The following is an 18,890-nucleotide window of genomic DNA, read 5'->3' on the forward strand; positions in this document are numbered from 1 at the left end:
TAACAATACATATACGCCCATACATATATGTAATTCAAAATAAAAGATAAATAATATCAGCATGAAATAAAAATAAGTTTTGCATGCTCCAAAAATACCAAGTGCGGAAATACTAAAGTAAAAGTATAATTTGCTTAAAAATCAATAACATAATAAAATATATCTGAAATAATCCTAAGTCATGCAACGGTCACGGGGCCACTGTTCCGTGAGCTCATACGTCCTCACCACCGGTAGGAGCTACATAAAAGTCATCTGTCTCACCTGCACCATATAAGCGTAGTGAGCCTAGGGGCTCAACATGTCTAAACTTGAATATCTAGGTTTAAAATAATGCATCACATAATTATACTAATACATATACATGATACATGAACATGCATGGAAACATTTTCATAACATAAATGTTGAATCATAAATCTTGAGCATAAACATCATCTTTCTTCATCATACATAACATAGTTGAGCATGGTATTTTTGAAACAGTCTATGGTCCTATCCGTAAGTGTGACGCTTATCTGTGCCGACTGATCAGTCTCATGAACCAACGTACGTGGCGGTGATAAATCACCTCCTATGGTAGTAAACTACCTCATAAATCATATGGTGGATAATCACCCTTATGTCACACTACATCAATTTCCATCATGAAAATATTTTATTGCTCAACACATACAAAATCATAAGCATGTAAAATTTCATGAATGCATGCACTGAAAATTTGTCCGTAATATATATTTAATTGATTTGCCATAATATATACGTATACTTAAAATATTTTCATGCACTAAAATAATTAAATATATATTTTGGACTTGAGGATTTTTTTTCATGGTTTCGGTCCAGTCTGCTGGTCTCTCTACTAAACCCATTAACTGACTTAAAGCCCATTATCTAACTTAACCCCATAATTAATAAATAATTTTAAAAATTATAATTTTTACTAAAAAAAAATACTTAAATGTTATTGGGCTTAAATAAAAATATTTAGGCCCATTAACTAATTAATTCATAAAAATTCCTGAACTGGCCCAATAAAAATCGCTGACTGGCCCAAAATTTCATATGGGCCCACAAGCCCATAAAAATAATTGGGCTAACTTAAAAATAATTTTGAAAGTCCAAATAAAATTATTTGGAAGCCCAAATAATTTTATTTATAATTAATTGGCCCAAAAACCAATTAAAACATTAAACACTTAAACATTAAAAACACTCGAGCCCGGCCCACCTAACCCGGACCCGGACTCACCTGACCCGACCCACTACCCTACAGACCCAACCCACTACCCTGACCCGACCCGGATCCACCCAGAACCCCAACCCGTAGCCCCTTTCCCAACATACGTGACCTGCACATAATTGTGCAGGTCTCGGCCGTGTAGCAGCAGGCCTTGTGGCCTGCTTCCGGCCAGCTCCGGCCACCCCCTGGCCGGAGTTCTACCGCCCAGATGTAGCCCATGTCTGGGCGGTTCCAACGGACCCAACCACGGCCCCAACCGTTGACTACAAACCCTTGGCGATCCAACTTTCGGGAAACCCGAATCCGCCGATTTATAGCAACTCCAAGAAATAAAACAATTGGTCTTGACCATTCTCCAACCCATTCCTTCACCAGCCAACTCCAAGTCACCCTAGGACACCCCTGACCGAGCCCTCAGCCCTGGACCGAGACATGCTAGGAAAAACGTGAGCCATGACCATTAACCATCAACCATGCAACAAAACCGTACATGCTTGCATAAATTCAAAGTTTTCATGATAAAATCTGAAATAAAAATATCATGCATGAATAATAGCTCATATGGTGGCCAAATAAAAGTTTTAGACATGCCTTTTAATCTTTGAATGAGGATTGATGCGTTTACGGGTCTCCGGGACGACGAACGGACCAAAATCTCCAAAGAAAAATTGTTTGATCGGCTATGGGGCTGAGTTTTCTGGTAAAGAAACGTGAGGAGGGTTGATGATGATGATAGGAGGCGGCTGATGGGAGAATCACGTAGGGTAGGAATTTATTTTAGGTTTAATACTAGGTTATAATTAGGTTAATAATTAAAATAATAAGCATCTAGATAATATACCTAAAAAAATATAATTAAAACTCTCTAATAATAATAATAATCTGATGAATAAGCCTTAAACTCGAAATAATTAATTAGGCAAATTTTAAAAATCAATAAAAGTCAATAAAGTGACTAATTTTGGCTAAAAATCAACCCTTAAATAAATATATAATTAAATACTAAAATTTTCTTGACAAAATACTTTAAAATATTATTTTAGGGCTCATAAAACTCATAAAATATTTTTGGCTAAGAATTTTGGGTATCTCGTCCGTCCACGGTCCCGTATACGCGATCAAATCAATAATAAATTCCTTAAAAATCTAGAATTTCCATAATTATGGATTAAATGCTAAAATAAATTAAATCATGCATATAAATCACATAATAACACATAAATTCATTTAACCCTTATTTTAAAATTAATTTCTCCTAATTATGCATGCGGATTTACGTTTAAAAATTTTCGTGTGTTACAGCACATCTTCAGTTACATAATTAAAACTTTAAATCTTGATAATTTATCATAAATAAATGGTGTGATAAATAATCATTTTTAACTAATTATGTATTCAAATGAAAAAAAATACATTAATATCCTTTACTTCCAAAAAAATAATATATGAAAATCCCATTTAAAAAAATTATAAACATGAATACAAATTTCAAATACTTGAAGATATATTTAATAAATTTTATTTGATTTTAGTATATGAAAAATCTATTTAAAAATTATAAAAGATGAATAAAAATTCTAAAATTTAAGATATGTTTAATACATTTAGTTGGATTTTTATCATTATTCATGGAAAATTTTTAAAATCAATTTATTAATTTTGTTTTAAAAATAAATAATATTTATACTCAATAATTTTGGTCAATTAAATAATTTATATGTGATTAATAATAATGCACATTCTTCAATAAAAATGAGAATCTCAATTTTACAAATACAAACTAAAAATAAGATTATATATTATAAGTAAATGACAAAAGTGTAACTTGTCACTTAATCATAATATCAATAAAAAAATTGATCATCAAATTAAACATGTGATTGTTATCCATCATTATTCAACATTTTATAAAATTAGTTTAATAGTTTTAATATTATTTATCTATATATAATTAATCTTAATAAGTAAACACATTCATATAGTATAAAATATAGATACGTATTTGAAAATTGACTTTATTATACCCGAAGGTGGAATTCACATTTTCTTTTTAAAAAATAGTATTTAAAATAAAATGAAATAAAGTAGTTGAAAATTATTGTCCAACGGTTGAATCCTCCGTAGATTGAATGTACCATACACTATTGTTCTTACATCTATTATCTATTATTATTAATAATAATAAAACAAGAGCAGATTATATTAACTATTTTCGGTATTTTTAAGTGTTTTTGACAAAATTGTCATTCTTTCAAAATTATAATTACATGCATTGCTAACTAAAATAATAGTAAAAATATTAAATACACATACCTAAATTAGTCCTAAAATTCCACATATCCGCTTTTAAATTCACGCACACGTGCATACCCATTAAATATCCACTAACTAACTTCCATTTTTTTTTAGTTCATAGTATTTGCTCTTTAAAATAGAGTGCATGATTGTCTAAAAAAATTCACCATATTAAGATTTTAAAAATAATATATATTTTAATTTAAAAAATATAATTTTATATACACGCAACGCGTGTGCTTCATGGATAATAAAAATTAAGGCTATAATTCATTTTATTCCCGATATATTTACCAAAATTAAGCCTTGATCCTGTCATTATCCCTTTCATTGGTTTTTAAGCTATCTTTGGGTTTTAAGACTATTTTCACGACACGACACAACACAACAAATTATTGACATGTCACATGTGTCATCATTTTTATTAATAAAGCAAGAACCTGTTATATTAACTACATTTGATATTTTTAAGTGTTTTGACAAAATTGCATGTTCTTATTTTAAAATTATAATTACATTGCTAACTAAAATAAAAGTAAAAACATTAAATACACATAACTAAATTAGTCCTAAAATTCCACATATCCACTTCTAAATTGACACACACATGCATACCCATTAACATATCCACTAACTAACTTTCATTTTTTTTTATAGTTCATAGTATTTGTTCTGTAAAATAGAGTGCATGATTGTCTAAAAAATTCACCATATTAAGATTTTAAAAATAATATATATTTTAATTTAAAAAAATAATTTATATATACAAAACGCATGTGCTCAGTAACTAATAAAAATTAAGACTATGATTGATTTTATTCCCGATATATTTACCAAAATTAAGCTTGATCCTGTCATTATCCGTTTCATTGGTTTTTAAGCTATATTTGGTTTTTAAGACTATTTTTTCACAAGAAAACTGACACGACACAACAAATTATTGACATGTCACAAGTGTCACCATGACAACAATTCAACGAAATAGGACAAACAAAAATAGGAGTAAATTAGTCATACAAAACTAGTAGAGATAATAATAAATAAATAATAGTAGATATCACTGGATGCCGTTAAACATTTAAGCATTTTCTAAATGTTACAAACTGCATCTTCTTACGCATTCCGAAAGATTCTGAAGCATGGTGCAAGGTAAAGGTTATGCATATTTTAGAAATCTCTACATTATTCATGATATAAACTTATGTAGAACTATCTAGAATACACTTGTACATATACAGTTGCATAGAATCATGTAGAATGAAGCATCTAGAATTGTGTAGGAACTAGAAGCTTTTGGAGAGTTAATCTCCACCATCAGATCAAAACGATCTTGACCATTCATTGTAAAAAACCACCATTATAAAAGGGTGGATCATCATTTGTAACCCATAAAGTTTGAAAGCAATACAAAGCATTTTCCAAGCTCTCTTGTGCTCTTACTCAAACACTTAGACACACTTGTGCAACAAAGGCTGCTTTGCTAGTACTCGTGAGTGGCGTAGTCAAAAATCAAAGGTCGCACGTGATCTTAAAAGGGCTAAGTCCGTGACAAGTGGTATTAGTCATTTATGTCTTTTCCCTTTTTCTTCAATTTTTTCGTCACCCTTTTCCTCTGTGTATCATACTTTCCGAACCGCAACTAATATTCCGATTACCTCCACTCCGTTTCCCAACAGTATGTCTAATTCGGATATTCCGACTACCTTTACTTACATCAGTACGTCTAATCCGGTGGCTCGGTAACATTGTTCATCGATGGCGCAAGATCGACAAATCTCCAAGATTTTTTGACAGCAACAGATGTTGATTTAATGGCACTTCGAATTGCGACGGTGCGAGCAAAATGTTGATTGACATTTTATGTAAAGATGACAAGAGGTTCAAACTGAATAAGATCAATGGATTGGCTCCTGAGAGGCCTATGTTCCAAAGGCGACTGGTCGTTTCAAAGACTGTCATTATTAGCATCTCCAGTTATTTGATCGGATCTTTTACTGGCTTTTTGAGTGATCGCTCCAGTCTGAAGATGTTGAGAGAACTCGTGGATGGGGCAGCTGTGGAGACCTCAGGTGCAAATACTTAAAATAATCAATATGACATTTGGAGACACATGCCTTATATTTGGCGACGAAAAAACTACTTAAAATTATATCAAAAATATAATTTTGACATAAAGCTTGCCATCTTAATAACCTAGCCTTCTCAGGTTTAGATTCAATCTTATTCCTTAGGAAAGCTTTTACCTAAGTGTTATCAATCTTCAAAGTGAATTTTTTAGCAAGTAAAAATAATGACCATTTTTCGAAAGCCCTTTTAACTGCATAAAATTCCTTTTCGTTGATATGTCATCTGATAGACTTAGATTCTGAAAAAAAACCGCTACAGTATCTGCATGGTATGTTTCCATCCGGAGTGATCTTAGTAAGAACTGCTGCCCACCATTCGTCACTAGCGTCTGTAAATAACACCAGATCATCTTTATCCATGGGTATAGCCATTTTTGGGAGATTCTTACATATCTCCTTTAATTGGTTTACCCCTTTAGTATGTTCATCGGTCCATATAAACCTTGCATCCTTTTTTAACAAAGGACTAAACACCTTTCTATACATTGCCAGATTGTTTATGAACATCCCTGCAAAATTAACTACTCCTAGAAAACTTTAGAGTTGTTTTACATCTTTGAGTTTATCTGGAAAATTTTTTATCTTTTCCACAATATGAGGTTGTAGAATTATTCCAGTTTCATCAATCTCAATTCCAAGGAATTCAATTTTCCTTGTTGCTATGACTGCTTTCTTTTCAGATAAAACCAGTCCTTCTTTTGTACAAATTTTAGAGAAAATCTCTAAATGTTTAATATGTTCATCTATGTTTTTTGATGCTATAAGAATATCATCAATATAAACAAACATGAAGTTGAAATAATCTTTAAAAAGATTATCCATCTTTCTTTGAAATATTTGGGGTGCATTAGCCAATCTCATAGGCATAACTTCCCAGATATAATGTCCTTGTGGTGTAGAGAAGGCTGTGAATTTCATACTGCCTTCTTCCATTCGAATCTGGTAAAATCCAGACTTACAATCAAATTTTGAGAACACTTTAGCATTTCGTACACAGCTAATTAGATGTTCTCTACTGGGTATGAAGTACCCATCAAATTTCAGGATTTTATTAATACATTGGTAGTTAATAACTAACCTGGGTTTTCCTCCTTTTTATTTCACCATGATTTCTGACCGGAAAACCTGGGCTGCTATATGGTGAAACTCCTTCTTTGATTAGACCAAGGTCCAAATGTTCCTTGATAATCATTCTCATATACCTTTGATCTGTTATGTTCATTGGGATAGGCTTATATCTGACGAATTCATACTCTTTGTCTTTCTTTAGAGTAAGACTGGATTTGAGTTGATTTCTATCCCACCATGCCAAAGGATGCTCGTTGTAACTTTCTTTGAGCCTCTTTTTGACATCTTCAAAGGATACTTTATTTTCTAACTCTATATCTCTGTGATTTAGAGTTACTTTGAGAAGTTTCATATCCTCTGTTTGGAGTTCTCGTTCTGTTGTTATTTTCAACATGGTTTCTCCAAACCTTCTTGGATCTTTTATTTTTGGGTGAAAAAGTTGTCCTTTATCACCACGCTGGCTGCAAAATATTATCGGTATTTGTCGATAAAAAGCAACCTTAAGTCGTTGAACGATAATTTTATGATCATAAATTGTAGTGAACATAAGTCTTCTTGACTCATTGTCTTGTATGTACTTTTTAAACATTTGTAAGAAGTTATTTCCTAACAAGATATCAGCTCCTGTATCATGGAAATAGATTGGTGGTGTCTTTACCTTGTACCAAGGTGTTTGACCTGCTCCTCCTATAAGGATCTCTGCTTGTTTTATTCCTTTGCAAAGAATTAAAATTCTTAGAGAGAAATCTCGTCCAGAAATTTTTGGCAATTCTTCTTCACATTCTTCAGGAAAGACTCCTCTTTTTGCTGTACAAATTCCTGCTCCCGAGTCAATATAAGCTGCAAAATATTCAGCCTTATATTGTTCATACAACATCCCTATTAGAATGTATATGGAGAAAGGACTTGTTGTCATTTTTTAAAGGGATTACTAAATGGCCCCGCCATATTTAACAGACTGTGTTGTAGCTGAGTAATTCGATTAAGACTATTTGCCTTTAGTTTTCCGAAGGCCTCAGAAGGTAGAGTATGGTTACTCATTTCTACTTCTTCAATGCGTTCTAGTAAATCATGTTCATGACTTACTAATTTCAACAATTGCTTTTTTCTCTGTTTGTAAACAGAGTTTTCGAATCTGATTAAGGGATTGTTCCTTATCCAATTCTCTTGGTTTTCCATCTCGTAGAATTCTTATTGAATCCTCCAAGTCTTTTCTTTTGCCATAAACTCTATTCCTTTTTCAAGGCGTTTCCATGGTTTATGGTCCTCCAGAAACTCTAGGCCAAGAATAAGCTGATCCACTTCTTTTCCTGGAATTCCACAGATTTGAACTTTCAATTCTCCAATATTTATTAATCCTTGGTAAGTTCCTGTTACCTGCTGCTCTAAATAGTAAATCGAGTTACAAGGAAATTGGTTCCTGTGACTTGTAATTTCGAATACTATTTTGACTTCTTTCCATCCTTCTGGAGATCTAAGTTTTCCTATTATTGAAAAATCCTTTTCTTCTGGTGGAATTTCCTGAATAGGAGATTTTTTCCACCTTCGACTTGTCATTCGGTCACCTTGGAAAGATAACCTTCGGGGTTCTATTTTTAGATCTCTGTATAGAACCCGTTTATATTGTATTTGAATGTCTGTTTCCTGAATTAAAGGAAACTCGATTTTTTCCGGGTATATTGCTTGAGCAACTTTTCCAAAGATTTCTGGAATTTCAATAAACTCATTTCCAATAAATAATTTAGAATGGTGCGTATAAGAAAGAGCATATGAAATTTGATAAGTAATAGAATATGGTCTATTACCTTCCTTCATTAATCTTTTTTCCTTGAAGTTTTGATGCAACGTCAAGGCTCGACTAAAGTCTTTGTCAGCTAAATTGTAGGCTACTCTTGGATAAATAACTCCTACAATTTTTCCTGCACATAGATTTCCTGAGATCGTACCCAGAATAGCATCTTGGATATTCCCCATTCTTTTATCACATACTACGATATCTATGGGTGAATCTATTCCTTCTTTAAAAGTTGTCTTGATCATTATTTGGATTGCTCCAATATGAATCCAAGACATTGTTTTTGCTACCTCACTTTTCAGCTTTTGCAATTCCTCTCTTACTTCTTCAAAAGGAATTAACTGCATCTCTATTTGATTACTTGTTAACTCCATCAGGATTGTCATTTCCCTTCTGGATACTTTGTAAATCAAATGATGTCTTCTTTGTCTTAGCCCTAGGTTGCCTAAGACCCTCTCTACTTGTCCTGCCGAAAATCCTTGGTACTTCTATAATGTTGGATTTTCTCTCATAATCCTTTGGACCATATTATGAGATATCATGGTTTGACTAAAAAATTCAGCCAAACTCTCTTGTGTTTCGTGTCGAAACACTTCTTCTTCATTCTGATTTTGATTCTGATTCATCTTCAGATTCATCTTGGCTAAACAATATCTCTTCTTCGTATATACTTTCATCTGAGGGGATATCTTCAAATTGATATACTTGGACTAGATCTTGAAAGAATACCGCATCATCCATATCTGGTGTTGCTTCAAAGAGTTTAACTCCTTTTTTCTCGTTTTCTGGACAGTTTGTAGATATATGTCCTCTTTTTCCACATGTCCAGCAGTTGCAATCCTTGAAACTTTCACTTGCTCTCGTATGAGTTCTTCTGAAAGTTCTTCTAGATGGTGTTCTTCCCCTTCCTTGTGATGAGTTTGTTGCTGGGATGTTCTTGTAGGTCCACTTCTTCTACCTGATCTATAAGATCTGGCCTTTTGTTTGGACCAAAATGTTCTTGGTTTCCAAGAACTTTTCATTCTTTTATTGTAGGGATTATTTCTGAATTTCTTCCTTTTAAATCCTTGTGATTTATTCCCTATAACCGTAGGGAGATCATTTTCTCTACAACATAGAGGAGTATGCTTGTTAATACCCCTTATTTTCTTGTAGTTCTTCTGTAATGCTGCCATATGACACCATTCCGCCAATTTTCCTTTCAAAAAAGAGGCGCGTCTTGCCAAAGTATCAAGATTACCTGGAACGTATTCTTTTATCAGCATTTCTCTCCAAGGGTTTGGTATTTTTGCGAAAAATAGCTGAATGGCTATATTTTCTTCAACTCCCGAATTCCATCTGTATTTGGTGAATAACATAATATATTCATCAACTAAACAGATATCATGTAATTTGAGGCTATACAGAGCTTGAGTATATCTTCTCTTTTTCTCTGTATCTTGATTATTGAAATAGTCTACTCCTATGAATTATGTTTTAAAAAGAGTGGTCATTCTTCCTCCAATATCGCTAAGTGATTTTCCTGCTAAGATTGATTCCTTGGTTTCTGGCATGGTCATTTCCCAAGCTATCTTGACAGATCCCATTAGACTCATTTCCAGAAGTTTGATAAATCCTTCTTTATTGAGATCTAAAGTTCCTGCTGCTATTCTCATGGCTGATGTCCAATCATCTATAAGATCTTCTCTGTTTTTGAAGTCCAGAACATCCAGGTTTAACATAACCCCATAAGAATGTATCGGGTCTAAAACGATTTTTCCATAACGAGTTTGATGTATTGGTATATTACTCCTTCTTGATCTGGTTCCTGCTGGATGTGAATTTTCTCCAACATGAAACTCACTATGTGGTTCTTCTGTTTTAACCACATATCTCGGGGGATTCCCTATGGGTTGTTCACCCTCAGGAGAATTTATTTTTAGATCTACTACTTTAAGATTCGAAAAAGAATCCGCAAGATCTTGTAGATCCTCGAGATTTAATCTTTCTAAAGTATTCATCAGATAGTGTTTTTCTATGATACTGTCTTTATAAGATTAATCATCAATTCATCATCAGTTAAAGGTTTTTGAACCATTTTGGTTTTACCTTTCTAATGTAACAGAGGTTCGGTATCAAACGAGAGTGGTAACCTTCCTCCTGTATTTCCCTTTCTAGAACCAGAAGTATGTTCTAGATTTATAATTTTTGTTTGAAGATCCTTTAGAGTTACAAGAATTTTTTCTTGTTTTTTAAGGATTTCTCCAATCTGTCGAGGTATTTCATACAGCTGATTACTGTAATATTGTACCGTCTTTTGAATTTCTCTAAGATCTCCGTAGAGTTTAGAGGAATCTGGTGTGATCTCTAGAAATTGAGAATTAGAAATCATATTTCTTAATCTCTTCAGAGAGTATAAAAGACCTAAGTCTCTTTAAGTTCTGTTGTAAAGAATCTATTTTAAATAGATTCACTTGTTTATGGGATTTCATATAAATGAAATCCTTCTGGTTCAAACTCTCGTTTGAATCCATGGTTTGTTGAAAATCTCTTTCTCAACAAAAAAAAGTATGATTTAATGAATAATATAAAGTCTGAATAAAATTACCTAGGCTCTGATACCATTTTGTTAGCTCAGAGGAAATATTAATTATAATTGTTAGAATAAGGGTATTATAGGCAATTTTTATTTTGAGGGACATATTAAGGAAATTATTTGTTAAATAAGGGACATAATTAGGAACGAATAAAGTGTTAATATATTTTTGGGAAAGTTAGGAAACTTTAAGGACGTATTTGGGTTTTATCCCGACAAAATATTACTTCAACGCAATAAAAAAATCATCAAACAAAAAATAAAAAACTTACATAAAAAAAATAGAAACTTTGCCAAAATTTTCGATGTCTCATCCATTGTATTATCCATAGAAATCAAATCTACAAAATAATACAAAAAAATATTACTTCAATCTTATGATACAAATAATATAATAAAAAACAGATAAGAAAATTCCATATTTACTAACTTATTTATTATGTTTATCCATTTTGAGTTGTATTCGACGTTTTTTTGTAATCTCAAACTCATCAATAATCAATAATTGAGAAAGTACAGAAAAATAAAAACTTACTGTGTGTCGGTATATATAAAAAATCAAAGATGAAACTCCGAAAATCTAAGAAATATAGATAGAAATTTGGTCGAGAGTTTTTTTAATTTAGGGATTTGGAGAAAGACTGAAATAGATAGCTTCCCACTTGTTTTCTGCTTTTTTATTAGTTTGTCTTCTCACGTTTTAGATGATTTTTATTTCTTTTAACTTTTTTAATCTTTATATTTATTTTAAAAGAAAAAATAACAAAAAAAATTTGGGCCCACTCGCGCCCCCCAACCCCACTCCCTCCACCCCGACCCCTGTTCTGCTTAAAAATTGAGGGGGGCCCTCCCTCCGTTTCTGGTTTTAATTATGAATTTAGGTTGATGTCCTTATTAATTATTTTTCTTATTAATTGTTTTTTATTCATAAAATCATGTAAGATTGGAGCTAGCTTTCGAAAAGTAGATCGAAGCTTTCGATCGGAGACATTTCGAGACGTGGCATTTATACAAGTTCGAAGCTTTCGAACCCTTGCCTATAAATAGGCGACGAGATCCTTTGGTGTGTGTTTGGATGTGTTCCGATGCGTTTCATTTTTAGGCAACATTTGGTTCATCACGATTTATCATCAAATACCCTGTGGCCTGCTCGCTTCGGCACTTGGGTTTTTACACAATATACAAATTAATTGTAAGCAACAATCATGGTTATGGAGGAAGATCCGAGGTGCCCCATCTAATCTTCTCTCAAGCCGATGAACTTTAAATCGATGCTTATTAAGGTGAGAAATAGTTAGGTACTTCTGCAATTTCAGGATGAAATATTTTTTCGATTGTCAAAAAAAATTTAATTATCTTTTTAAAAACTATCCCCTTCGATGTTTAATTACTCGATTATCATCACGATTTGGCAACATATGCTAGATCTTTGAAGCATGTAGTGTTGACGCCATGGATTCCGCTGGGGGAGGGAAGATGAAAAGAGAATAGTGGAATTTTTGTTTGGGCTGACGAATGGTATTTCTGGAAACCACTCTATCCTTTTAAGAATAGATTGGCTTGGTTTATTAAAAAATGAATCAAACGAAGGTTTAGCCTAGAAAGCACCACACAAACCTACTCAATCATTCATACCAAACACATCCTTATATTATTAGGATTTTAGCCTTATAATCGAGGTCCGGACGTTAGCGAGGTTTTACGGAGCTTGTAGCAGAGCTGTTCTTGGATCAGACCCTCATAAAGACTCATCACTATTCACTAGCTCATACGAAAAAACAACTATCAACATACTATAATAAAAATTTGTAATTAATTAAGCACATATATTGAAAAACTTCTAATTAATTAAGTAAAAGTTATTCACGATTACCATACTTTGTCTTTTGGAATTGGAATTACACCATTTATTTCTTAAGATTTCCACCACAATTCTATTATAATATCTTAATCTTTATATCTCAATTATGATGTATATTTTAGTTTCTACATAGTTCTTAAATAATTGTGCAATGCATTTTTAATATTTGAATTATATTAATTTTATATCTATATTATATGCTTGCCACACATATAATCGTGATTATAAAATTTCAAGAAAAACTTAGATGAAATAGAAAACTATTCTTTATAAATCATCAAGCAACTACACAAGTTTTTCTTTAATATTTTTCAAAAAAGAAAATTATTTGTAGAAAAAAATGATAATTTGTCAATGGTGGCGAAAATTGTGGAATTACTAAATAATAATATTAACTATTGAAATAAGGAGGAAATTAAAAAAAAAAAAAAAGAAAGAGATAGACATGATGCTTGAACAATGATAAGACAAACAAAAGAAGACAACGAGGGAAAACAACTCAAATAAAGTGAATAATCAACATTGAATTCAATGATAACAAGGAAACCACGATATATAATGAAAACATTGTTGAATTTGATCAAAGGAAGCCGGAAGAAAAAATAGATGAAAAGAAATGAATCTGTTGGAAATCAAGCATGAAAACATTGAAAATCATGGTTATTTGTAGTCACGACTAGATAAATTGTGGAACAATATTATTATTGAATGAGAAATAAAATAAATTATATGTATATATTCATTTGTAAAATAACGATTCTCTACCATAAAAGTATGAATTGTGGATAAAAATTTTTTCGTTGTGAATTTATAACTTTGCCCTCAATTGTATATGCATCAAAAAAATATGTATGGGAATCACAATTATACAAAAAATGAGGTGAAAAACAAAGGCAAAAAGAGATTACATTTTTTTTTTTTTTGAGAAAAAAAGAGATTAAAATTTTAATGAATTAAACCTTAAGTAGTGATTTATTACATCACTAGTAATGAAAGTGTATTTATTTTTTCATTTATGTTTAATTATCATCTCAAAATTAATTATTTATACACTATGTTTTAATATTTAATATAAATATAAAATTTCAAACACATTTATTTGGTCACAATATTTTATATTACAAAATTTTTTACATTTTGATATGTGAAAAATAAAGGGTCATTGACAACCAATGACACGAATATTTAAAGCAAAAAAAAATCACTTTCATTCTAGTTGTTAGTGGTACCTCCAGTGTGACAGACCTCCCATGATACGGTGAGAATCATATTCTTGAGAAAATTTTGAGTCACTTACTGCACTCAACAATTTACTTCTGGGAAGACCTAGAATCAACATTAAAACCATCAACCATGTATATTTTATCAAGTCAAACTCGGTATCCACTATCCAGTTCTCTAAAATGGGAAGCATGTTATATATTTTCAATGTTAGATCCTGACCTGTTGGTGCCTCTCGTTGAAACTAACAGACCGGTGTTTCAATTCGCCTCTACGTGTCGTCATGTCATCCAATATCTCAGCAGAAGATACATCATGACTTGCATCATCTTCGGCAATATCATGTAAATCTATATCCTGTTTAATAATACACCAACATTCACTCATGCAATGCAAAAGAAATAGTAAAAAACCAAAAACTTTATGTATGTATTGTGTAATGGAGAAGAGATGTGCCTTAAGAGATAGACTCCTTGCTCTAACTGGACGGCCAATAACTTCTTCGTATTCAGCAGCATCAAGTTCTTGAAGATGGTCGATTGGAAACATCTTCGGAAGAACGTGTTCTCTAATGCATAGCAAGAGGAAGAATGGGAGTGGAAACAAAACTCCAGCGATTGGTATCCACGTGATCCCGAAGCAAATCAAAAGATACACGAATTGGAAGAGCGTAAACATGAGGATGTACTTGAAAGGTACCGTCTCCACAAATGAAGCATGGAAACCTTCAAGAACTCTGCCAGTTGAAGGATCATGATCAATATATATATATATGATAATAAAAGATATCTAAATTTCTTGAATTTTATGATATGCTTACTTGAATCGTCGGCCAGGAGGGACGAATAGGAACTGAATCCTTTCCCAAAACTGATTTCCAGGGAGACTGTCGATGGCCATGTAAGCAAAATATCCCCATAGAACTGAAGTAGGTATCATCTTGATCACAGGCATTATGCATACAGTTAACCCAACGAGTATTGATTGCAGCAAGTTGCTCACTCTTTGCTCGTTTACTCGAACAGGAAGATGTTGATCGATACAAATTTCAGGATCAAAGTGTCCTTTTTCATCATCATATTTCAGGACAGCTTCCTTCAAGTTTGCCAATTCTTTGTCTACAGCATTCTGCAATAAATATTACATATGTCAACTCAACAGAATAATTACTGGACCTTGAACAAAGATGCATCTTTACAAGAAAAGATGCTAGAAAGTGCAAACTTACACAGGGATTTCTGTCCATTTCAATGAATACAGAATGGAGTCGACCGTAAATCTCTGAGTGGCTGGCTTGCTGTTTCATGCACTCCTTCACACTCTTCACCATTTTCTTCCGAATCAACTGCAGGCCGAGTAACATTATTTTTCAGTGAATTATTATACACATATTCCAACGGTGAGTGAAAGATTTCTTCAGAATCACATCTCCCACCTGTTTCTTGAGGACTGCAAGACTCCTAGTATGCATAGGTGATTGCGGAAGGACACCATTGGAAGGTGGAATTCCAAGTAATCCACAAATTAAAGTCTATAATCAAATGTATTCACCATTTTTAGGACCTGCATTAATGAATATGATAATTTAAGAAGCTTGTGATTTCAAGTTACCATGAATCCGAGCAACAAGATGTCATAATGGTAGGCAGGTGGATTTTTCAGGTTGAATTCTTTTTGTTGTGCCATCTGTGAAGCTACACTGTGATCAAAAAAGTATAGTCCAGCGATCATCAGAGCTGGAATCATGGCGGCAAAGATATATTCCACTGGAATCTTGCCCATATCCTGCATTTCCAAATGACGAAATGATGTTTGTATTTCGTTTTAAAGGTTTCTAGGCCAATGTAGAATTGACATGATCCAACTCAACAGACCTTAACAACTGTCCAGTGATACAAAGATTTCGGGTCTGACGGAAGAGGGCAGAAGAGTCTTCTTGGAACTCCAGAAGGAACCTTGCCCGGCACACCATAAGATAATAAGGACCATAACACAACCATCAGTGGAACCCCATAATCGGCAATGAAACTGCGAATCCATCCTGTTTACATTAAGAAAGGTCAAGTTATATATATATATATATATATACAATTTAATCAGTTGAGAGAGTTCATTGCTTGGATTATCTTGCAGACCTGTGCCATAGCGCCAGGACCGAGCTTTTCTACTTCTTAATGCAGTGATTAGCAAGCCAAAAGAAAATATAACTGAGAGTAAACCATTACAGTAGAGCCACTGAAACTGATACTTCTCATCAGTTTCATTTTCTCCTTTTGGGATCTGAAACTCACTCACCAAACCCTGCGATTTAAACATAATCAAGCTACGTGCATTTATTGTTATCCAAGCATTATTGTACGAGCAAATAAATGGTACCTTGATGGCCTCTTGAATGAATAGAACACTGATCAACATGCCAAAAAGTTCCCCAGCCACTCTGGTAAATCGAGTTATGATAGTACAGGCATTGAATATGGCAAGAAGAAAGAGCATCAATGCTGTCCAGACACAGACCCTGTCAGAAAATGAAAATTATGTGCACAAATTATTAGAAAAAAGGCTCTCCGTGTTCAACTCAACCTCAATAGAAGAATAAATTTTGCATACCATCCGGCCCAGGCTAAATATAGTTCTCTGCCTATGCTTTTCTTGGCAAAACTGTATAAGTAGGTGTACATTATAATGGTTGGCTCTGCAACTCCTAAGATCAATAATGGCTGTCCGCCAAAAATCGAATGTATGAACCCACAGATTGCTGTGGAAGCTAGGGTCTCAGAGGCACTCAAGCTCCCATCTATGGCACAAACAAATAAAGTTTCATTGGTTAAATTTTTTACTGGTGTTAAAAATGCATAAAAATATAAAAGTTGTGCAACCCTTTTGGCTTCGCCAACTGCACTACCAAAAGATCAGAGATGTGTAATTGGCTAGCCAAAAAAATGCAACATTCACCTGTTTCTCTACTCAATTGTTCCCCAAAAGCAATTACAGGTAGTGCAGAAGCAAAGAAAATATATGCCGTCGGAGCCAGAATCCTGACACGTAAAATGGCAACAATTATCAAAATCATATAACCAATTAACTCAAACCGTGCCTGAAAATATTTCATTTCAGGAAATCACCTTACACCAGAACCATAAGTATCAATCCAGTCCTTTTTGTAGCATGCGAGCCTCCCTTTAACATCACTGACAATTCCCTTAAATGGAGTTTTTAAGTGATCCATCGTGTCTGATGACATTGAGGAGACTAAAATGATCAATAAATGCCAATCTACGAAACAAACTTACATATTCACTCATAAAGAACAGAACAAACAAATAGTTAAAACAATCAAGAACGAAAATGAGGCTCTTTGCTCACACTTTCAAGATTGAAACAAACCATCTTTTTTTAAAGCCAAGTTGTAGCTAAATAAATTAAATTCCACACACATGATGTTGTTAAATGAGTCACAAAGTAAAAACTAAAATACCGGGCACGCATGCTCAGTTGCTTGAATTAAATTTGCAGAAATCAGAGACGCATTCTACATTTTCCCTGGAGACTAACTCAAAACATCCTTTGGCAAAGTCCAAAATTCTCACAAGGCTAACAATCTATCCATGACTTCACTCATATAATATCCATAAACCGCATATATGAGGTGTTTCCATGAAAAGCAAACAAATTTACAGAACCAGACTATGTCAGAACACATTTCTTGAGCATTAAACGCTAATATTTCTTTATAATCTCCATTTCGTCTCCTTTCTTTCATGCCAAGCATTTTTGGGGGGCAAAAAACAGGGAAATGAGACATTTCCGGGAGGGAAAACGCAAGCAACTTTACTTTAGCCATTGGCCCATTGCACACGGAAATCCAAGAATAGATAATACATCAAATCTTCATCAAGAAAAGTGAAATCTCACAACAAAATCCAAGCTTCTAACACCCTCACATGGCACACAACACATTCACTAGAAAATAGAAATGCGGGTTGGTTCAAGTTTAAACATTACACAAATATTGAACAAAAATGAAGAAAAGGGTTCATTTAAAATGGGATTTTCAATCTTTTCCCGGCGGCAAAACCCCGCCGGGAATGGGGAGCTTAAGAACTTCAAATAAAATGGAAAAAGGAAAAAAAGGAAGCTCACTCTTGCTCTGTTTCTGTTTCTTTCTCCTCTTATATTCTCTATTTTCCAGTGATTATTGCTCAAATAGTGTGTGCATTGCCATTTCTTGTAGTTCAGAAGAGAGTGAAAATGAAGAAGAAGACGACGACTGTGAATGCATGGGTGTTTCACATATAAATAGGCAGTCGAGAAACGCGGAATGGCCTGCTGTCAAAATTACTCTCTGTGAAAATTAACCTCATTTTCCTTTCAGCGCCCAAAGTCCTTGTAGTTACTTTTATTCTCATTTGGTACTTTGATTCTTTTTTTGAAATTATAATTTGGTCCTTCAAATTTTGTCATCTAATATTTATGCCATATTTAACGTTCGTCGAATCCATACGCATCTTGATTTGAGCGAAATATTACTAAAACTAAAAAAATTTAGCTATATTTCGTTTTCTTAAACAGATTGCGGTACATTGGATTCAGCAATTCATCTCATTTGGATAACACTTACGTGAGAAGAATGGTCATTTAGATCCGACTGAATTGAAATAGATACTAAATATATTTAATAATATATGTTTATCTTTTCAAAAAAAAAA

General features: G+C 33.1%; 1 protein-coding gene across 2 annotated transcripts; it reads right to left on the reverse strand.

The window, feature by feature from the left end:
* Window positions 1-11,179: 11,179 nt before the first annotated feature.
* Window positions 11,180-17,425, reverse strand: LOC140866834 (probable boron transporter 7). Of its 2 annotated transcripts, XR_012144980.1 has the most exons (14): window positions 17,307-17,425; window positions 17,137-17,219; window positions 16,792-16,978; window positions 16,561-16,699; window positions 16,320-16,485; window positions 16,059-16,225; window positions 15,796-15,969; window positions 15,620-15,715; window positions 15,413-15,529; window positions 15,005-15,312; window positions 14,641-14,920; window positions 14,407-14,541; window positions 14,193-14,289; window positions 11,180-11,443 (listed from the first exon to the last, which is right to left on the reverse strand). XR_012144980.1 is itself a non-coding variant. In XM_073271888.1 (13 exons), exons 1-13 carry the CDS (start codon window positions 17,408-17,410, stop codon window positions 14,266-14,268), a joined length of 1,980 nt encoding a protein of 659 aa, XP_073127989.1. In that variant the 3' UTR covers window positions 14,060-14,265. The 2 variants fall into 2 exon arrangements, 1 of the variants encoding a protein (XP_073127989.1); XM_073271888.1 differs by lacking the exon at window positions 11,180-11,443 and having other exon boundaries at window positions 14,060-14,289; window positions 17,307-17,410.
* Window positions 17,426-18,890: the final 1,465 nt, after the last annotated feature.

This window comes from Henckelia pumila, chromosome 4 (genome assembly GCF_033568475.1).
Source record: "Henckelia pumila isolate YLH828 chromosome 4, ASM3356847v2, whole genome shotgun sequence".
NCBI lineage: Eukaryota > Viridiplantae > Streptophyta > Magnoliopsida > Lamiales > Gesneriaceae > Henckelia > Henckelia pumila.